The sequence below is a fragment of the Abramis brama genome, assembly GCF_963993115.1.
Source record: "Abramis brama genome assembly, chromosome: 23".
Classification (NCBI taxonomy): domain Eukaryota; kingdom Metazoa; phylum Chordata; class Actinopteri; order Cypriniformes; family Leuciscidae; genus Abramis; species Abramis brama.
In genome coordinates this window covers 14,043,750-14,067,755 of record NC_139985.1, presented here as the reverse complement: position 1 = coordinate 14,067,755, position 24,006 = coordinate 14,043,750, and the positions used below count along the sequence as shown (strand labels likewise).

Sequence of the window (24,006 nt, the reverse complement as noted above, 5' to 3'; positions counted from 1 at the left end):
ACGATATAGCCTTCCTTCAACCAGCTTATCTTAATATTCGTACTATGACTAACAGCAGTGATATATTGATGATTCTATAAGATGATATCCTATGAGCCACAAATACCACACTATCACTCATGTCAGGAAGCTACTCACACACTCATTTCTGTCATTCAATTAGGGAAAGATTCAACGGTTTCTAAAGAAATACTACACTTCCCTATGAGTCTCTTACATCAAAATGATGTATGACATCTTGCATCATCCATTAAACGATATTACTCCTAATAAAATACTATTTCTAAGACTGGCAAAAATAAAATGGACTGTAAAGCAGAAGCAAAGGAACATATTGATTCATTATTGTACCTATTAAATTAGCATTTGTGGAATTTAAAGGGATAGTTCACCCAAAAATAAAAATCCTGTCATCATTTACACACCCTTATGTTGTTCCAAACCTGTATGAATTTATTTCTTCTGCTAAACACAAGATATTTAGAAGAATGTCAGTAATAAAACAGCTGACGATAGCCGGTCTGTCTGGTTACCAACATTCTTCTAATTATCTTCTTTTTAGTTCAACAGAAGAAACCAACTCACACAGGTTTGGAACATTTAAAAAAGAAAAAAAATTGGGTAAACTATCCAATAAACTATGTCAAAAAAGATTTACAAAAAAGATTACATAAGATTTTATTGTGTAGAAATGTACAGCAGGCAGAGGTCAACAAAAAACAGAACTGCCTCCTCTGCTCCTTAGTGCATTTAGATGGAAGAAACTTTATAAACTCAACCATTATGGAGAACACAAGGGAGTGACCTTCCACAAAATGGTCCGCTAAAATTACTCTCCGCTAAATATCTGTAACCTTTATTGCACAATATTAGTCAAGAGATGCTCCAGCTGTCGGTCATCAGAAGCCATTTGTCAGGATGCAGTGCTCCACATCATAAAGACTCCAGAAAACACTGTCTCTCCAAAAGACCTCACGAATAAGCCTGTAGATTAGTATCATAAAAGGAACATTACTTACAGTAGCCAATTTGAATTCTGATATTATGAATTAACAGTAAATTTACATGCAAGCATCATCCGACAAACTTTTGACAGCTTGTATTCCCGGCCACGGTCAATAGGATCGACAGAGTGTCAAAAGTGCATTATGAGTGTAAAACAAGGAAGTTGTGTTTCATTCTTCTTAGAAAATGACTGCTAAGAATATTGCACTCACAAAACACGACAACCACCCATTAAAAGTCTAGTGAAGATTATCCTGGCCCATCCCTATCTGCATCATCTCTGATGACTAAAACAAAATAAAACAAACTTAAATATTTCTAACCTCTAAGAATAATTTTCCCAAAAAGCCTAAAACTTTATTAACAAACATCTGCTGGTGAACAGTGGTGACAGGTGCAGTTTCTGACTTCCTACTACAAGACAGGCAGTAAAGAAAATGTCCTAGTCAGCACGAGTGAGACTAAGAGAACGCACAAATCAAATAAATTGAAACTGGGAGGTGTGATTTCTGATCCTCACATCATCATATCTGATACAATAAAGGTGAGCACAAGCACATCACTTTGATCTTTTCAATGAAAGCATGCAGTTCTGCTAGCCAAATCATGTTGAAACTAGACAAAATGGTGTCATGAATTTACATACAAGAAGATAATAATCAGCATAAAAGCAATAATAAAGAATCTAATACTAAAGATCTCCACCATGCAAATATTATGCATTCAGTGCAACGTTTGGGCACATACAGTATATATTCCAATTTTGGCCGATATGGTCTTTTTTTTTTTATTTGCTAAAAATTAGCATGTTTTGATGTTAGACTGCATTTACGGCAATCACATTAACTTTGTCCAAACAGTATATTAAAAACTTCAAGTTTTTGTACCTTTTTTTTTTATTTAAACAGGTATACACCTATTTACAATATATCCACAATGAGGTAGCAGGCAATATAAAATTAAAGTCCCCATGAAATTAAATTTTAGTATGAATATGTTAGTCTTACTATTATTTTTAAGCTAGTATGTTTCAAAACAACGACAAAATTTGAATTTAGAAGACATAAGCATTCAAAACTTAGTCTCTCATTTCTGCCAATGATTTTAATGACATCACTCTGCACTTCAGCTTCTCATCAGATTTTCTGTCCAATCAAGCACTCTCTAGAACCTGAAGCAATCCTCCCCCTACACTATAAATAGACATTGAAGCTGTGGCTGAAATCGGTCACTTTTTCACACATTTACTATTTTCATTTTACTATTTACAATTTATGCTTTCCATTGGGGCGAATGAAGTCTGATTTCATGTTAGTGTCACACGAACTGCTGCAGCACACAGTTTGCTCCGGTCCAGAGACACGATAACACAGAACGGATCATGTGCGTGAGTCAGCACATTCCACAAAACGCATCGGACCCATTTGAATTCTGCACAGAATGCTATATTTTAAAGCGATATGGAGGAGATGTGGTTAAAGATTAGGAGGAAACTTCGGCTTTGCCGAGCTGTGAGAAACTAAATGCTATTAGCCATTTCAACAGTGCAGCGCTTCTGGGTTGTACGTCAGAACGTAGGCTCACTATTGGCCGACGCTGGTCATGTGTGTGATGCTGACCAATAGTGAGCCTACGTTCTTACGTACAACCCAGAAGTGCTGCGCTACTCTACATGAGCTCACTCAGAGGCCCACACAGAAGAAAATGAATAGTTGAATAAAGTCGTTATTTTCGTTTGTTTTTTGCTCACAAAAAGTATTATTGTCGCTTGATAAACTTAAGGCTGAGCCACTGTAGTCACTTGGACTATTTTAACAATGTCTTTACTAACTTTTCTGGGATGGCAGATATCGATTACCTTGCAGCCTATGAAGGAGTGAGCCAGCTCTCAGATTTCATCAAAAATATCTTAATTTGTGTTCCGAAGATGAACGAAGGTCTTACGGGGTTGGAACAACATGAGGGTGAGTAATTACTGACAGAATTTTCATTTTTGGGTGAACTAACCCTTTAAGTTAAACTTATTAAACTACGGTCTTAGGAATACAACTACTACTATTACTACAACCACTACTAATAATATAATATAATAATAATTATTAATATTAGTATTGTACTTGTTTGGCTTCCTAAAACACCAGTGTGAATGTAATGTAGACTGAGACACTATCAAAACTAAAAAGAATTTGAGTTCTATTTAAAGTCCATGCACAAGTCAATGCAAAGACTTTTAATTGGTCAGAATTATTCTGTACAATTTGGACAATGAAAATGGTTTGGAGCTCTTAATTTTGAACTGTCAAAGCACACCAGATTGATGCATTTGGCTTTAAAATGTACATTTTCTACTCACAAAATACTGTGGAAAAAACTGCTCAGTTGATTGATTCAAATCTCTGACTTAATGATAGATCTATAAATAAACAGGTCCGTATACATTTTTTTTTTTTTTTTTACTAAAACACTTCTTTCCTCCCGAAACTCTAAATACTCAAATCAGTAGTTTGCAATTTAAGTAATCTATTGCAGACTTAACCAAATCAGTATTATTTTGTGTCGTCATATGAAAACTTGCATCCATGCGACTTGCATTTTGATTACAGCAGGGACCGTCCCAATGAAGAAATCTGGGTTCAACTGCCTTGCACAGGAGCACACAATGGTGGCTGGCAGAGAAGGTTGGTACCAGTTAGCAATAGCATACATGTTGCAAAGTGTGGGAAACAACAGCGTCTGGTTATGCAACTTAAAGTCTGTATGATGGAGAGGTCACCAACTAAGGAGGTACGTCATCAGACAAGGGAATTTTCAATTCACTCAAACATGATGGGGCAAATAGGTGAATGAGTTTACCGTAAGTAACCTCCAAACACCTGCTGGTAAACTTTTTACACGGATGAGGCAACGAAACCTTGACAAAACATTACAAATGAGTTAAGGGGTTGCATAAAAAAGTAACTAAATGAATCAAGGTTTTCATGACAATGCAATTCAGGACATACAGACACAATAATCAGTGCATTGCAAATGTCAAGTCATTATATTGCTCATGAAATATTTACTCAAACTGTGACTAGCCTAAAACAGCAAAATTGACAAAATTGTTTTGTTCCCATAATAATGACTGTACTGGTATATAAAAACTCAATGTCAAACATCATTTAACTTGTATTTATGGCAGAAACAAATGCCTGAAGATTTTCTTAACATGTTTAACAGCCGGATGGATAAGGGCCACAACAGCAAAGGTTGCAGGTTTAATACCAAGTAGGAATGATCCAGGAAATAAAGACAGTGCATGATCATAGTGCTGATCAGCATTTACCATGGAGCAAATATCATAATCTAGGGTTGCTCTATGTAAACTGTTGAATGAAGAAGATGGAACATTCATATTCACAGAATTGTAAATTGCTTATGAATGGAAAGTTGATAAAAGGAAGTGAAATGTAGAAATTACCACAAAAAAAACAGGGCATTTTGTTATCTATACTGAAGACAGCAGAAGATGATGATGACTCACCACTCCATTACAATAAGAAGGCACTTCCTGTTTTGGTAGAGATTCTCATAGACGTCAACAATTCTGACGATATGGGTACAGGAGGAAGCCCGCCAGTGCATCTCCACCTCTCGTCTAGCTTTGGGACAGTCATGAAGCATCTACAATAGAGAACGAAAATGAGCATTAAAAACTAAAGTTTGTGAAAAATATTATTATTAATAATATTATTAATAATAATAATAAAAAAATAAAGCACAAAATAATGACATATGGGGGGAAAAAGCACAGGAATTATGTATACACTACACACATACACGTGTGTGTGTGTGTGTGTGTGTGTGTGTGTGTGTGTGTGTGTGTGTGTGTGTGTGTGTGTGTGTGTGTGTGTGTGTGTGCAATTTAAAAGTACAGAACAACCACATATGAATAGGTGTTGTTGAGAGGATTTCTGGAGTTTTGCCTCCCTCTAGTGGTAACAAAGTAATATGCAAGTCAAGGAACTGGATGATCAGACAATCCTGACAAAACTGATCAGATTCTAGTCCACTATGTGTGAGATTGTGCCGATTTCATTAGATGATCATCCTCTAAGGAAATGGGATTTAAATCGCTTAGTACTTTATACAGTTTTCACACTAAAATTGTGCAGTGATACTCTTTTAAATGAGTTTCATGAATGACCTCATAAATCCATTTGTAACGATTTAAATTTCACACATACCTTTTTTTCAAAAACAAAGCATGTAATTTACTGTAGGCAACTAGCCCAGATGCCCTTCACATGTTTTAAAAGGATGACCTTTTAAAATATACAGAACATTTATATGGTTGCGTAAAGTTAACAGCCACTTTCACTCCCAACTCACATTTCAGAGCCCTGGAAAGGAAAATTGAGCAGTATTTTATGAATTTATTGAATTTATGAGTATTTTCATTGCTAAGAGCAATGACATCATTGAAAATGTCAAATATAGACTCTCAATCCCAAGACCTGACTGAAACGTCACTGAAAGCAGAATGTGGTCCAGTCGTAAAGCTAGGTTAAACATAGCCCTCTTTCAACTCACTGAAAGAGACTTACAGACTCTTGTTTCTGAGATTTTTGCTTTTAGGATGATAGGTTAGGATGATAGGTAGATAGGCTAGTTTTAAATTCCAAATTAATATTAGGCCTCTATGAGACGAGGAACACAGGATGCTTCCTATAATAAAGGAAACTCTGGAATGATATTCATGTTAATTCACACTAAATCACTTGATTGAGTATAAATGGAAACCACAAAGAAAAGGACTCATGGGATACTACACCAGCTATGTATGACAAGCAGTGGAAAGAATCCCTCTGGGATGGGGGGCGGGGTGTCCCCTCTTGTCCAGATAGCTGGCTTAGAGGTCTCAGGATTCCTCTTTTTGCACACCACCAAATCACGCCTGTCAAACCGCTTAATTCTCACACCAGCCTAAACAGCCTATTTGGCAGTGCTTTCAGGAACTTTCATTTGCTTCATGCCAACCAAGTATAGTGATTCAGAACTACTTGACTACTGAGAGAAGATGGGTATCACAAATGTAAACAAAGATGGAAAAATATTAAAGATATGTAACATGCAGACACATCTGATGCAGAAACATCTGATGTTACCCACACACTGCACAACAAATGACAGCAGTCACAAAGCCATCTCTTCTCAAGCACAGACAGATAGCTGCAATATTTAATTTCAAGGTGGCATTTCACTAATGCTCAGCAGATCACAAGCAGATCACAAGTTTTTTGTTCATCTTGGTAGAATATTTATTAGCCTATAGTGCGAGATGGACCTGAATTACTCCACTCCTATTTGCTTACTGTCATTTCAAATACCTAAAATATTTTGTTAGGGGTTTGTTAAATGTTTTTGACATTTGATAGCATTTTAAATCACAGATGAGATAACCTAAATATATCCATTCCACACTGTTGTAGAGCTGATCTGATGTGTAAAAGGGTAGATGACATGAAAATGCGACTTACTATAATACATTTGAAACCATTAAAAAAAGCAAAAACCTTGGTACATCTAATACATTCTGAAGCCAACTAATTAGTGATGAACATTGGATATTTTTTTCCTCATGTAATGTTACGTACTGATGTAAAAATTACTTTTTTTACTTGATAAAACTTGAAAGGAGGAAGGGGTGATCAGGGGAGACACACTTATACAGATCTATTGTCTGAAAAGACTAACCCCGAGTCCTCTGACAGAGATCAGTTAAGATCCAGTTCTTGGAGCCACCGGAAATCACTGTGGCTGTTTTTTAAGTAACTACAGACCTTGTAACATTTTAGAGTGCCATACACAATCCATGCTAGCATAAATGCAAGAAGAACAAGAACTGCGTCAGGTCTGTGAAAACACTCAGGGTATTGTATCTAGATCTGAAATAAAGCACAGTCTGGTAAGTTGAGACACCTTATTGTTCAAGCGACATGTAATCATATGCTGAGCTGACGAACAGAAAGCGTTGCCAAGCCAACATAGACCAATTATTGCCGTCACTGGTCTAATTCCTGCTTTTTTGTGAAGACCAAGAAGAAAAGCTTGAAACGCATCCCTCAGAAACAAAGAACAAGGTTTGATCTCTCTCAAACGCCATGTCAACTGAATGGCAATTTGCAAAGCGGACAAAGCACATCTGCTCAAATGAAACAATTGACAATTAGTATTTTTTGGACAATTATGAACCAAACTGAAAAACCAAGTGCCATTACAGTTTTCATTTATGTGGCACTAACTTTGCATAAAATTACAATTTTATAATAAGGGCCTGAATTTCATTTTGGAAAATGGGGGGGGGGGGGGGGGATATAAATTCGCTAGCTTTTGTTCTTTGATTAACATTAATGACAGACAGCAACATGTTTATTAGGCTGCTGTCACTTTAAGAGCTAATACACGGATCCAACATACTGATACTTAAATAACGACGCAACGTGCTTGTACAGAAGATGTGGTGATGTGAAGCCATGTGCGCAGACAGAAGACGCGATAGCACTGAATCCCACTCGCTGTTTGTGAAATTATGTCTCACAGAAAGTTTTCAAATTACTAATTTGATCTGGTAATCTGTGTGGATTAATCTGCTCATTCAACCAAGAAGCTAATTGTATAAATGTTTGTAGGAATTTACAGCCTTATAAATGTGAAACCTGTGGGAATTAATAAAATGATGTGCAACACCCACACCAAATTCAAGCCCTAATAATGTTCACAACATAAATGGCTTATAAAGAAATATGAACCGTTATACTTAAATTAAAGGGCACCTATTTTTTACAAGATGTAAAATAAGTCTCTGATGTTGATAAGCAAGGTTATTATAGTTTTGCTTTTTAAATTAGTTTTTATTTTAATATAGTTTTCAATTTTGCTTTAAATTTCAGTTTAGATTTAGTTGGTTTCATTAATGGTTTTGTTAGTTTGTTTAGTTTTTATTTTGCAAACATTTCTATTTAGTTTTTATTTTGTTCCAGTTTTAGTAATTATAGTTTAGCAGAGCAAACAGAACACTTCCAGATAGGGGTGGGAATCTCTAGGCACCTCACGATTCGATTCGATTACGATTCAGAGGGTAATGATTATCGATTATTTATTTTTTTTATACTACTTGGTACTTTTAAAGCAAAGTATTTATGATGACCCATAACGAACTTACTTCCAATACTTCCTATATTAATTTTATTAATAAAACAAATGGAAGTGATTTGGCAAGACAACTGTAAGGTTACATTTGCCAGCATAAGTCCCAACATTGCAAAGAACCAACAGGAAAATAAATGTGTGCCTGTACTAGCAGCATACTTGTAGTAAATGAATACAAACTTCAGCATATTCTTAATAATAGACTTCTAACCAACATCCTCGTTATTTCCAATGAGCAATATAATCCTTCAGACAAAAAACATTTTGCTGTAGCAAATTCACAGTTTTCGTTCAAAAATATAGAATTATGTACCAGCAGCTCTCATACAAACATAATGCTTGTGGACTTACGCATATTCTGAATAATTAGTAACATACAAAGCCACTCTTATACACAACTAAATAATAAAGAGTTATGACTTGAAATGTTTGCTGTATACCACAATCAAAAACAGCTTATACAAAGAAAGTGAATGAACATCTGCAGAGAGTACAGTCAAAATGTAACTTTTTGTGACTGGCATTGCACATATTGCATTGCACATATTGCATACAGATCGGTTTACAGCGTACTGATGTGAAAACTAAACAATACAGAAAGCAGCTCTCATACAAAAAATAGGTCACAATGAAATTGCTAAATTTCCATACGTTAGCTTTTAACGAAGAGGGTGCCGTTCGAATTTGGCGCTCAGCCATCACGCGTCTGTTATGTACACGCCACAGACTGTCTGTGCACTGCACGTCCGCTTCAGAGTTCCACCTTTTGCGTTCCGTCAATATTACGTTATTAGAAAAAAAAAATAGATTTTTGATATTTGTGAATCGATTCAGAATCGTCCACGTCCCGCATCGCGATGCATCTAAGAATCGATTTTTTCCCCCACCCCTACTTCCAGACCAAAGCGAGACGTTTAATTTCAGCAAAGTTTAATGTTTGCACAGATTACAGTTAACTCTTGTGCAGACATCTTAATAATAAAAATAAAATAATGGTTTGAGATTGAACAAAGCACAAAATAAATGGAACTTAAAAGTATACAAGAAAAAACTATGAAAAAGTAAAACTAATTAATATTAAAGATTAAATCTTGTTAAACATGCCTAGTTTAATTTTTTCAGCTTTACAATGTTGCAGAGTGACCACTGGTCCATTACAATTTTTTTTTTTTAAACGCTCAATTCATCTGACTACAGCCAACACAACCTGCTGTGAAGCCTGTGTGATTAGGCTAAATAATGAAGTATCTATGCAGTGTGTACATGTTTTTCTAACCTGAATGCACACAGACTCATGGGGACTCGCGATTTCTATCATTTATAGGGTGGATGTGTACACACACTGCCAACACACATTTATGTTCAAACACCATGTAAAAGAATTTTGCATAATAGGTAGAGCCGGGCCGATATTAGGCATTTTCCAAACTATCGGTATCGGCATTTATAATGGCCGATAAATGATTATTTAAAAAATTAAATAAAAGCGGACGAAACACCCTTCAACCATGTTATGAGTGTTGGCGCTGCATAGTTTGTCCACCAGAGGGCACTATACAAGGAAGATCGCTAACATCAATGAGCTTGGAAATCACAACAAACTTATTCTGCCTAAATAAAGTAGGCTAATGATTACTGTATTTATAACTAGCATATCTGTAGTTCCAGTCTCTGCATTGTAAAACGTAAGTTAGGCACACAAGGAGTGAACATTTAGACATAGAGAAAAAGTATCAAACATAGCCTGTGCATAAAAGTTAGCTTTTCTTTTGCACGTGTGTGAAATCCAAGTGTGCGTTGCTGACTTCGTTTAGCCGCAGCATTAACGAGTCACATAATGTATTTAGTGCATCACTAAGTAGTAGATTTTAGAAGGCAGGCAGCAAATGATGATTGAAAATGGTTTGTTGTAGCTTGATGGAATAGATGGATAGAATTAAAAGAGTGCAGGTAAAGGGATAAGCAAGTTGACATTGTAATTATAAGGTAGCTTATAACATTGACATTTGGCAGACGCTTTTATCAAAAGCGACTTGCATTGCATTTCAAGGTACACATTTACAATCTTATCAGTTCTTCACTCACACACACATTATTACATAATTGAATTATTACTGTCAATATTAATAATAGTTGACTTTTTTGTTCAAAGGACTTTAAGTTTCATATGTTAAGTTTGTATTTTTATACATTATATTTATCAGAACTTTAATATATTCTGTTCTGTTGTGACAATAAAACAAACAAGTTTATTTTTAAACTGCATTATCATAATATTTTAGTAAGGCTGAGGACTAATAAAATAACTAATGTTAGGGAAATCTGTTCATGTTTTGTTGCGCGTTTCTGGATTTTTTTTTTTAAATATATATCGGCCGATATATCGGAATATCGGATTTGTATCGGTATCGGCCTTAAAAATCCTTTATCGGTCGGGCTCTAATAATAGGTGCCCTTTAAAGCACCTCTTTGCTAGCAAAAAAAGTGAGTGAAGTCAAGACTTTTATTTGTCATCTGAATGCTATATCATTTGATTCTATATCATTCTGAGTAAGGTTAAAGAGTATTCATGCTGTGACTGTGTAAATAAGGGAAAACTGCGTCATACAGGGTCTGAAGGTGCAAGTAACTTGCGTCACAGGAACAGAGATTTGAAGGGCAGCCACCTGTCCAGCCTGAATGCAACTAAAACATCTATATTAGATTGTAGTGACTAAGATATTAGATGTCATTAACAAATCTCCATGGGTCATTGTGAGTGACAGGGAGGAAAGACCATATGGCAGACAGTACAAGCTTTGTTTTGCATGTGAAGGGGGATATGAAAGAAGGTGTGGTGTCACGTGTTGTGTCTAGTGGGGGGTGGGGGGGGGGGGGTGAGGGTTTGGGAGGTTTGGGAGGTGTTGGTTTTCTCCAATGAAACATGTGGTGGGGCTGAGTGTGCTCCGATTTCACTGCTAAACCCCAAAGCAGCCTTGATATCCAGCTAATGTCCTGACAACAAACAACAACAACAATCTACGACTTCAACAGACACAAACAAAGGAGACACTGACAGTGGCATACGAGTACAGGATAAACATACAAAGTCAAAGTATTTTTACAATAACAGCAATAAAAGCTGCATTATCTAGGTCTGTTAGTCCCACTATGCTAAAACCAGATTAAAGATTTTTACATGGCATCTTTAAGAGACTAAATTTGCTTTAGACCAGTGGATCTCAACTTTTTGACTTCAAGGCCCCATTGTTCATGAAAATATTTAAAGGCTCTCCTCTCACTCACAATTTCTACCCGATAAAATATCTTGATTTTTAGTCATCTTATTTTCATGATTGTTTTCTTCATCTTGAGACCCCTTGGAAATTTGAGGCCCCAGCAACCTGGCTGAGATTCAATTTAGTCATCATTTACTCACCCTCATGTCACTCATTTTGTGTTCTGTAGAAGAAAAATTCATACAGGTTTAAAGCAACATTAGGGCAAGCAAATGACAAAACATGGATATAACATGGCACAAGTGTTGCATTAGTTCCAACCCTCCAACACATACCTGTAGTTTTCAAATAAGGCTGAAGGACTTGAGCAGAATCGGGTGCGTTTAATAAGGGTTGAAGCTAAACTCTGCAGGAAAGTGGCCCTCCAGGGACTGAGTTTTTCACCCCTATTATACAGTGTTGTGCTCTTTTAGTTGTCACTTGTCAGTGTTTGATTTTGCAAAGGGACACATTTCTGTTAAAGGGATGGTTCGGAGTAAAATCAACCGAGGGTCCTTTGCACCATGACCTCGAGCCAAACACCCCCCCAGAAGCTTTTTTTCCCTTGGTCGAACATTATTAAAGTTAGAGCTTATTTAGAGATATCAGCCGAATGGCTTAGTGCAGGTGCTAATTGAACCAAGGTTGTATCTCGGAAATTACCCCACAAATAATGCCCAGAATTGTACCAAACTTCTACAGTAGTACAAATAGGTTCTGTACTCATAAAACAAGGCATTGGAAAGTTTGTAAGTACATCAGGAGTTTATTTAAATAACACTTGCCTGATGGCTCATGCTACCGCTAACCCGGACATCGAGGTCACTTCAGTGATTTGGGAAAAGCACGTAAAAGTCCTGGTAGAAAGCGATGCATAAGGATGTAGTGTTTATTATTAGTTAACACTAAGTTGTCAACACTTCGGAAAAAATAATAATTCATCGTTACACTACATCCTTATGCATCACTTTCTGCCAGGACTTTTACGGGCTTTTCCCAAATCACTGAAGTGACCTCGACGTCCGGGTTAGCGGTAGCATGAGCCATCAGGCAAGTGATGAAATGTTCCGTTTTCCACACATTCTGTGTTGTGAATTTTCTATTAATGAAATGAAGACATAAAACATTAATTTAATTGATCTTTTATATGAAATTAAACTTGCGGCACAACTGAGGTTTATACTGTTAAAATTACAGCCTAAAAGAAAAAGTGTGATTATTCCTTAAATTAATTTATCATTTATTATTATTAGTGTTAGTATTATTATTAAATAGAGATATCTATATTTTAATATAGATAAGAATTTTGTTAATTATCATTAGTTAATTAATTATAGTTCGGTAATATATCAAGTTAAACCGAACTTTTATTTTGACGGGTTGTGGTGAAGACCTTTGAGTTTCCGTGTTCCGTGTCCAGTTTTCTTAAATGAAACTGTAAAATGCTGATGAACTTCAGTGACTCTCAGAGCGGCTCTGGAAATGCCTTCATGTTCTCATATAATGAGACTGCAGAGGCTGAAAAACACAGCGAGCGTCACGCGTGCTTCTGTGTGTGTGTGTGTGTGTGTGTGTGTGTGTGTGTGTGTGTGTACTTGTACAACTATCTTTGTAAGGACCAGTTTGAGTTTTAGACCATTGGAGTGAGGACAGAGTAAAGTGAGGACATTTTGGCCGGTCCTCACTTTCTGAGACCCCTTTAAAGGCCTGTTTGAGGGTCAAGACTTGGTTTTAGGGATAAGGTTATAATTAGGTTAAGGGTAAGGTAAGGGTAGGGTTTAGGGTAAAGCCTGTTTTATACTTCTGCGTCGAACTGCCGCCGTAGCTACGTCGTAGGCTGTGTGTAGCGCGCGTACCCTACGGCGTACCCTGACGTGCACCTCTCCAAAAATGTAACAACGCGTCAATTCTACGCGGACACAAGCGCTGTGATTGGTCTGCCAGAACCCCTCCCTCGGTGTTTCACATGCTCCCTAGGTGCGCGTCAACGCGGACAACGACACAGAAGCATAAATTAAAACCAACACGTTGCCTACGGCGTATAGGCTCCGGCGTAGGTCCGACGCAGAAGTATAATGAGGCCTTAAGGGTTCGGGGGGCAGCATCATTATTTTATTTTTAAAAATGGGAAAATGGGAAAAAGCCCTGGACTTAAAAAAAAAAAAAATTATATATATATATATACACACTGCTCAAAAAAATAAAGGGAACACTTTTTAATCAGAGAATAGCATCAAGTCAGTTAAACTCCTGGGATATTGATCTGGTCAGTTAAATAACAGAGGGGGTTGGTAATCAGTTTCAGCTGCTTTAGTGTTAATGAAATTAACAGCAGGTGCACTAGATGGGCAACAGTGAGACAACCCCCAAAACAGGAATGGTTTTACAGGTGGAGGCCACTGACATTTTTTCCCTACTCATCTTTTCAGACTGTTTTTCACCAGTTTTGCATTTGGCTAGGGTCAGTGTCACTACTGGTAGCATGAGGCGATACCTGGACCCTACAGAGGTTGCGCAGGCAGTCCAGCTCCTTCAGGATGGCTCATCAATACGTGCCATTGCCAGAAGGTTTGCTGTGTCTCCCAGCACAGTCTCAAGAGCATGGAGAAGATTCCTGGAAGACAGACAGCTACTCTAGGAGAGCTGGACAGGGCCGTAGAAGGTCCTTAACCCATCAGCAGGACCGGTATCTGCTCCTTTGTGCGAGGAGGAACATGATGAGCACTGCCAGAACCCTACAAAATGACCTCCAGCAGGCCACTGGTGTGAATGTCTCTGACCAAACAATCAGAAACAGACTTCATGAGGGTGGCCTGAGGGCCCGACGTCTTCTAGTGGGCCCTGTGCTCACTGCCCAGCACCAGGGAGCTCGATTGGCATTTCCCATTGAACACCAGAATTGGCAGGTCCGCCACTGGTGCCCTGTGGTTTTCACAAATGAGAGCAGGTTCACCCTGAGCATGTGACAGACAGGAAAGGGTCTGGAGAAGCCGTGGAGAATGTTATGCTGCCTGTAACATCGTTCAGCATGACCGGTTTGATGGTGGGTCAGTGAGGGTCTGGGGAGGCATATCCATGGAGGGACGCACAGACCTCTGCAGGCTAGACAATGGCACCCTGACTGCCATTAGGTATCGGGATGAAATCCTTGGATCCATTGTCAGACCCTATGCTGGTGCAGTGGGTCCTGGGTTCCTCCTGGTGCACAACAATGCCCGGCCTCATGTGGCGAGAGCATGCAGGCAGTTCCTCGAGGATGAAGGAATGATACCATTGAAGGGCCACCACGCTCACCTGACCTACATCCAATAGAACACCTCTGGGACATTGTGTTTCGGTCCATCTAACATCACCTGGTTGCACCTCAGACTGTCCAGGAGCTCAGTGATGCGCTGGTCCAGATCTGGGAGGAAATACCCCAGGACACTATCCGTCGTCTCAGTAGGAGCATGTCCCAACGTTGTCAGGCATGCATACAAGCACGTGGGGGCCATACAAACTACTGAGAACCATTTTGAGTTGCTGCAATGAAATTTCAGCAAAATTGACAAGCCTGCTGCATCATTTTTTCACTTAGATTTCCGGGGTGTCTTTGAATTCAATCCTCTGTAGGTTGATTATTTTCATTTCCATCAAACGATATGGCATCCTATCGTTCATAACACATTACCCAGTCCATATTAGTATAGATATCCAGCATGATATTTTTCCCCATTGAGATCTGATGTGTTTTCAAAGTGTTCCTTTAATTTTTTTGAGCAGTGTATATATATATATATATATATATATATATATATATATATATATATATATATATATATATATATATATAGACCAGTGATATTGGCCCTTTGAGTAACAAGGTCTGTTATATAACGCAGTAACATAACATCAGTAAGGCAATGCTATTGTGCCGCCGTTAAGCACAACAAAAAGTAGCAAACTTCTGTTTCAATACTCTGGTCAAGCATTCACATCTGTGTGCTGTTAACTATGTATACTATATACACTATAAAGAAACAAGTTCATTTAAATGGAGCTAAAATGCAGAGTTGGCCTATAAAAGTTAATCAAAATAGTGTATGTAATACTCTAATTACACTATCAAACAATTATGCCACCATCAGTGGTCAAGTCCTGCTATCTTTAATACCAGTACATATGCAGGAAAATCATGTCCATCTGTTATCAGTGTTTTCCCTTCATCCGCTCAGTGGGAGCATAGCAGATGTGGCCCATTCACCTTCCCGAGGCCCAGTACAAAAGATCCCCTCCGCAAGCACACAAAAGAGTGGGGTGAGGGGTTTCTAGAGGATGGGAAGGGAGGGCTGGAGATGGAGGGCCAGCATCTTCCACCTGCTTCTGTTTAGGAACAGCCTGTAAGCTACTTTAGTATTAAATGCTCTTTGTCCCTGAGGATGTGTTTGGGGAATGTGCGTGTGTGTGTGCGTGCATGTTTGTGTGTTGACAGGCTATTGCTCATTGTGATGACTGACCAGCCACGTGTCAGAGTAAACATGTTTGTGTCAAAGTATCTTGATCTGATTAAAGACATCTGCCAGCGACCCCTCTGACTTAGCTCAAAAGGAGCTTTGTCTATGACATATAATAACAAAGACATCACAAATTACATCCTCATATTTTTCAGAACTGATTCCCTGTTATCATACATTAATTCTAATCCCATTCCAGAACACATCCACCAGCTTGTAATACCTACTGTCACTGCAGCTCTAATATGTGTTACTCCTTCCTATTCTTCCTGTGTGACACAGTTTAGGAGTTTAGGGCCAGACACCCAGGCTTGAGCTCACATGAAGAGCTTTGGAAAGTGAATTTGTCTGGAGTTCACTCCCTTGCTGCCAAAACAACATGTCATCTGGAAACCCACAACAGCACTTAGTCACCACAGGAAATGGATAACAAATGAACTTGCTAGAAAAGAACTGTATCTGAAATTACTTAGAGTGGCATCTTTATCTAAATGCACTAATCCCCTAAAATATGGTGTGCCAAACTTTTTTTATTGACCACTGTAGGTCAAGGGCCAGATTGAACTAAATGTCATTATACGAGGGCCAATAACTTTATAGTTAATAAGAACACATACACAAAACATTCTCTTCTGGGGGCGTATTACAGAAACTTTCTTCAGTTAAGATCTGACAAATTAAGGATTTTTTACTTATTTGTATTAAAGAAGCAAATCTTATGTTGATTAACCCTCTGGGGACCACAAACGCGCCCGCGTGTTTTGCTCGTTTTTTTTTTTTAGCAATGAAAATAAACACTAAATGCTCTGTTAATTTTGATCTTTCATTTTCGTGTAATACATCAATCGATCCTGTTCAGTTTCTATTTTTTTTCTGTATACTCACAATAAAAATAAAGTGTTTTGCTTTTTGACAAATAAAGAAATTAACATGATGCGATTTCTGCCTTCTCTCTGTCAGTAAACTCCCATTTGAAACGCGTTCGAAAATGATCTATAACTGATCGAAAATTCAGTCAAACAGGCAAACAGACCCACGGGCATAAAGCTTGAGATCGCATCTTTTAAATGAAGTCATTTATATAAAAAACAAATATTCTCAGCTTCTGTAATCTGTATAAAAAGAGAGCGACTCCTGTCGAGCTCATTAGGAGCTCATTCACAGTAATGTGACCACTCCCCGGAGAGCGCGTGCTATTCAAACGCAAATTCTGAGAACTATTTCAGAGCTGTGAAACGCCCACATCAGCTGTAAACAAAGCGCGTCGCGACTCCTCGCGAGTGAGACATTATAGCCTACCTTATGGAGAAAATATTCCTCAGAACAGTGCTGATGAGGAGCAATATCTCCTGAAATGTGGAGCAGATTCCGCTGAGGAGTGAGGTAGGCTGTTTTCTTTTCTCACGTGTGGAATAACGTTATGGAATAACGTTATGGAATAACGTTAGTGTAGGCCTATGTAAACCGCAAAAAGATGAATCGCATTTCTATAATATGACTCGCCTTTCTGTGAGATGAATGAAGGGGACATATTTGTAAAGACTGTTTATCCTAAATATGAATCGCGCGTCTGTGTGTGAAAGAATAAACTGCTTTGCTATAGCCTACTGAGATGAGTAAAAATCGACTGGAATCGAATATGTTGAAATAAAATGTATTTGTATAAGCAACGTATTAAACTGCAAAAAAAATACTATTTTTGTCAAAAATAAATTCATAGACTAAGATGTTAGATGTTCCAATGTTGGCTATATTCAAACTAATGAATACATATGATAAAATGTAGGCCTATAATCTTTTTTTTTTTTTTTTTACAAAGAAAGAGTACACTTGAAATATTGTTGAAATTGTAATTATTGTTGTAATTGTAACATTTTGAATAAAATAGCAAAACATATTTACAAGAGAGATGTAAGCGAAATCTTAAATGGTCAATATAAGTCTTCTTCTAAATACATCTTTTGTCCTTGCATTGTGGCTCAGTCAGTTTCACACCTGAGTGAATGGCTAATTATGCAGAGTGGGTGGGACATTCATAATCTAAGGTGTAAACTACTCCTCCCCCTCGCATATTGGCTTTCCAAGCAAAACCTGTTTTACACCATTTAAATCAATGTATTTTTTTTTGTGAACGATAAAGCAAGACTATTTTTAGATAATTTTGAAGCTAGAACTCAAAGGGACAACATCAATTAGTCAAAAGTCTTGTGGACACATATTTAATATGTGTTTTGTGGTCTTAATTCAGCAACTTTCATTTTAATTTTTTTCAATAACCACGCATAAACATTATTCTCTTAAAAATACAAACATCTACATACACGTTGCTCGCATATTATGGTAGCCCTGTTTGTGCTATATAGAGTGAATTTACACCTTTGCCATTAACATGTTTATAAATAACTGAAAAAAGCACAAATGTCAAGGCATGTCAGAACATCTCAAGGACCCCAAAAACAGCTTGGTCCCCAGAGGGTTAAGGATTCTTATCCTATCTTACAAAATCTCATTTTATCTGTAGTTAGGAAATTGACCTATGGCTAAGCCACGCCCCCTCCACTCACTCGGACAAACAGTCAACATTCGGTAACAGGCGCTTTGGCAGCTGTCACAGTAGGAGACATTTCACAGGAGGCAATTGATGATTTTTGGAGACAGAAAGATTATATATCATCTCGAAGTCACCAAAGGGACCTTAACTATGCATTGGAGGGTTATATTAATAATTTTATTGTTGAGAAGGTCGATAAGCTTCAGCTCCAGACAAAGATTTACAGTTCACAGTTTAAACGTTATAGTTTGGTGCTATTTCGCTTCAAACGCTCGCTTTATATGCGCATCCTATTCGCGCGAATGGATTCAAAATGTTCAAGCGTCGAACTAGACGCGATGCGCGCGAATTTGACGCTCTATTCGTGTTTGATGTGATAATGAACAGGCTGCGATGTCAAGATTGCAATGCTGGAATGTGTGTGTGTGTCAGAGAGAGAGAGGCGCAGGCGCGATCGAACAGTGGAAACATAAAAACATACTCCATTTTGTTCATACAGGACATCATTAAAACTGCAAAGTGTTTAGCCTACTTATATTTGTGTAAAACACAACATTGTGCTTTTGTCAAACTGTAAACTCTTGTCAAACTGTAACCTACAACTGTCACCCAACCAAAATCACACACACACACACACGCTGTTTAAAAGCAAAAATGACAAGAAAAAACATATAAAAACGAATGAAAACTGACTAACTGCAATGCATTTCAATGGACGTGGAAGCAGAGAATGTCCGAGTGTATTGGGTTAGCAATGCGCACTGTGATTGGCTCATCGCGTTTGGGGGCGTGGCTTAGCCATAGGTCAATTGTAAAGCCCTCCATCGAGTTTGGTAATCAACTCTCAGGTCTGTTACCAAGCAACCAACTATGCGCAAACAGCTGCTGTGAAGTAAAACAGAAAGACTCAGATAATAGAAATAACTGAGATTAAAATGGAGAAACAAAATAAGTGGTGCTTTTCATTAAGTAAAGTTTTGATAAGCTTGGTAGAAAAGGTAAAGCCTAATTCTTTTGCTTCATTGGAGTCTGTAATTATTTGTCAGAGTTTTGTTGTCAAAGTGCAGCACATCATTTGGGTGTTCACAGAGTCTTTCCACCATCAAACATCATTGTTCTTCATCTTCTATCATTAAAAAATGTGACGTCATTCTCAGACAAGGCAATTATGTGATTTTTATAGTTGGCTTTCAAATACTTTTGAAGTTAGGACACCAGTGGGGTTGTCCTAAAGTTAAGACCGTTTTTAGGATTTTTTTGTGGAGTTAAGATGCTTCTGTAATACCATTTTGCTATCTGTAGTTAAGATAAGATTATGCACTTAAGAAATGTCATTTTGTAAGAGCTTTTGTTCTAAATGTTGTTCTAAAATTACCAAACAGATAAGATAGAATTCTAAAGTTAGGATCTTTCTGTAATGCACCCCCTGGTGCCTGTTTAAGTCCAGAATCAACTTTATACAGCCATAATATCCAAAACTGGGGTAAAATAAAAGGAAACATTAAATTCAGTACTTTAACATTCATTAATTGGATCAAATTAATTTCAGATTTTTTTTATTTTTTTCGTGAACCCTAAAATAGGACTGGGCGATAAAACGGCATCGGTATTTATTGACAGTACACCATTGTCGGTAACAATATAAAAATGTTCGATATAGCGCTCTGTTTTCATTAAAATGCGTGCATCGCCCGTAAATCTTAGGGGCCATTCACGTCGCGTCTAAAAACGCGTGGAAAGTGCTGCTGTGCCGCTGTCTCCTTTCCAAAGCTCCCATGGTGTCTGTCGTTGCTATGCAACCATGAACTGCGCACTCCACATCATGTTGACTGAAGGTGCGTTCCATTTGAACGTGATTCATAAGTGGACTGCGAAGTTGAAGATGGCGTGACCAGCACAACGTTGCCCAACATCAAATGGCAAACGTAATGAAAGCAGAACGAAAACTGCGCTACTCGTTATTTTGTGCTTCAAGCTCAGTTTGGACAAATGTCAGTGCAGCGCGAGCCGACCCTGATCAAGCGACACTGTTACACAGCTCTAAGATCCAGTAAAGAAAGCATTTGGATTCACCACAGAAGTAATAACATTGCTGTGAGATCTAGTGAGAAACATTCAAATGTATCCGTTATTAACGGATCAAGCAGCGCTGACGTGGAAACCAGGAGAAACATTGTGCCTAGACTGCTAAAACTAATATAATTTGTTGTTTGCCTTAAAGTGTAAATTGCAGGTTAAATTTTTCACGAAGATAATGCAATGTGTTTATTAAACATAAAATAAGAACCGCCCACCATTGTTTTTTATACCAAAATGCTGAATATAATATGAAAAGTTGGCACTTTTAACAGTGGTTTTAACCGCTCCCGCTCCCTTCCACTAGATGGGGTGTGACGTCATAAGAGGAACTCACTAGTAGAGTTTCCGGCATAGTCATATCTATAGATGCCTTACATAACTACAGAAAAGCTGGTTGTATGTTTTATTTGATAAAAAGATTATGGATAAAATAACTCAACTGTAAACATACTCGTGTGTGCTGACTTCAAGGGGACCGTGATCCTGCCTGAAATGAGAATAAGCTATTCGCAAAACAAACGGGTTCAGGCACCGGGTTCAGGCACGTCAGATCAGCCGGTCGCAGGTCGAGCTGTTCCACTAAACTCCAAAACGCGTTCACCTCACGGCAGAACATACTCTCCACTGCTGATTCAATTGGGTGGCATAGCCCACACAAACACAGTGATGGGGACATCGATCTCTCTTTTTCTTTTCTGACAATAAACATCGCTAATTAGCATCTCTACAGCTCTGATTTGGACTGACATTTGGACTGATTTGGACTTTAAGTAAATAATGTCTTAACTCGTTGTCCCTCCTTGCTATTCTACATGACGGCAAACTTTTGAAAAGACTGGCTTGTTCCCTTATATTATCCGAGTTAAGTTTGCACCAGGCTAGCCTAGACTAGCTCTAACGTAGCTACTCACCAGGACACCTGGCCAACCCTCCACTCATTCTCCTCTCCTTCTCTCTCACGTCTGACCGGTTAAAAATTGTAGGGCTGTGGTCCATAAAGAATTTGATGGTTTCCCACATCCTCAGTCGTTCTCCAAATAGCCATAATACAGTAAGAATCTAGCAGAGTATGGGTTGCGAGTTCCTCTTATGACGTCATCACCAGTTACTGAAAAAACACGCTACCTTTGAAGAAACCCCAATAAATGTTATTTTAACGCATTTTAAGACAGAAATAATTAAATATATACATATAGAGCACTTTAATTTACACATTAATTGGCTGTGGTGGTTAACCTGCAACTTACACTTTAATAATGTGGATAAATAACAAACAGTGGTTTAAATTCAAACTTTTGTACTTATCAACTAGGCCTTTGCATTACATTAAAAAAAAATATATATATATAGTAATTAGGGAATATTAAAATCAGACAACACTGGGATGCACCAACAACACCACTCTGTAATATGTCATCTAAAAGTTGTACATTAACACAAAGTTAAAGAGCTCTCCATTGACTTCCATTTACAAGCATACAAACACTGGAGACCGGAAACAAAAGCACATGAGAGGAAGTTTTGTCTTCCGCTGTGTAATTAGTTTAGTGAACTCTGACCTTAAAAGTTTGACCATTGGAGAATGAGCATCGCAGTGACCTTTCGACTGAATTAAAAAAATTACAATAAGATCAATGTAATTGATTAAAATTGAAAAATATATAATTCTTCATTTCATGCCGACTTTAACCAGGTTTTACAGCATGAAATGGCTCATATCCTAAATCGTGAGCTAGGAAGGGAACAGGGAGCAAATTCAGAAACTCAGAGACCTGTAGTTTACAGTCAAGCTTTAATGAAATGCCATAATTTGCACAAAAAGAAAGACAAAGATCACTTTGAAGTGCCATTGTCTTCACACTACAAAATTGATCCACCAGGTGTCCTTACATGTAAAAGAATGCATTCAACGGTTAGAAGTTTCACTTCTTCAAGTCCGCCAAACATCCTTCCCCCACTTCCTCCAGTTGACAGCGCAGTTATGCGTTGAGACATTATAGCTACACTGACCCATCTGATTCCCACTTCTCATAAATGCGATCTGAAAAACTGCCACCAAATCTGACACTCCACTGATGTAATTTCCCTGTGTTATCAGATGACATTTCAGTGTAAATCACCTTCACTGAGCTAATGATAATGATCCTATCAGCAGTCATGACTCTCAGTTTGCTTGGCTAAGTCATTGTTTTCCCTTAGGGGTTTTCCTCCTGTCTCACTGGTTGAGAGATTGGAAACTCCTTAGTGGATGTGGTCAATTAACTTCAATGAAAATGGAGGGAGATCCACACATGGGATTGCTCCTGTCAAAGTCTAATAAGCTGATTTCATATTCTTTAAGCTGGGTTTCCAGAGTAAAAACCTTCCATCTTTACTAAAATAAAAAGAGAACGCTTTTGTGTAATCAAGCTGGTCTGGTGTCTGTGGGACATGTGAGATCCTGTGGGTGGAGAGGTGAGATCTTTCTGATCTAAATAGAAAGCCTACAAAACACAAACTGTCGCTTTAATCAGTGACTAGTATAATATGGAAGGAAAAGTAGCAGCATACACAGAGTGTGAGTAACCGTTTCCTGTACCACAAAACAAGGTCAAAATGTTTTAAAAAAAATGACCACGGCCATGACATTTGGTCATACCACAACAGTTTAATTCATGTCATGTTCCAACCTAAAATTTATAACATAATCGTAGAATTTTACAAGACTGTCAGCAGCAAGCACAATACCAAAAAAAAAACATTTCACTACATTTCAAATTTAAGCTATGTATTTGCCAGTTTACCCACAGGTGAGGTTCAAGGGTTGGTTTACTACTGGAAAAAAAAAAAAAAATATTCAGCCATTTGTAACCATGTCAGCCACAGCCACTTTCATACAAGAAGACCAAATGCAAAAATACCAGGTGTCTCTTCCACAACCTACTTTAAGCTACAGAATGTCATAGCAACCCTCACCAAAGCCACAATACGGATGTGTGAACACTCTGCCTAGGTGGGCTCATGCGACAAGCCTTTTTTTTAACATGTCCAGGACAGCTGAGGAATGATTAAAATGCCTCTCATGATTATGAAATTTTGGTTGATGATTAATTGCGATACAAATATTTGTGATTAACAGCTGTTAAAATGGAGAATCACAACTTCTAAGTCTATTTCACTGATTTACAAATCCTGGCCACACATTTCTTTGTAAGTAACACAATCATGCATCTTTCCTCTTCCTGCCAACATGCAAAAAAGGCCGCCTGTTTATAACCACAAATCATGAATGAGCAAAAAGCTCTTTAATGGCACACAAAGGAGTTAACAGAAGATCTGAAAAAAGATTGATATTTTACTAATAGCTGCTCAGCAGTCAAAGGACTCAATTATAATAAACTATAATGGACAGTCGTTTTTTTGTTTGAAGATGAATGTCAATCCAATACAA

The 24,006-nt window shown here is 37.9% G+C and overlaps 1 protein-coding gene across 1 annotated transcript in view; it reads right to left on the bottom strand.

The window, feature by feature from the left end:
* Nucleotides 1-24,006, bottom strand: part of mapkapk2a (MAPK activated protein kinase 2a) — a 41,627-nt gene that overhangs the window by 4,773 nt on the left and 12,848 nt on the right. Inside the window, exon 2 of the mRNA XM_084100986.1 lies at nt 4,529-4,668. Within this exon, the coding sequence (XP_083957112.1) occupies nt 4,529-4,668 (140 nt within the window). The remainder of the gene's footprint in view (nt 1-4,528; nt 4,669-24,006) is intronic.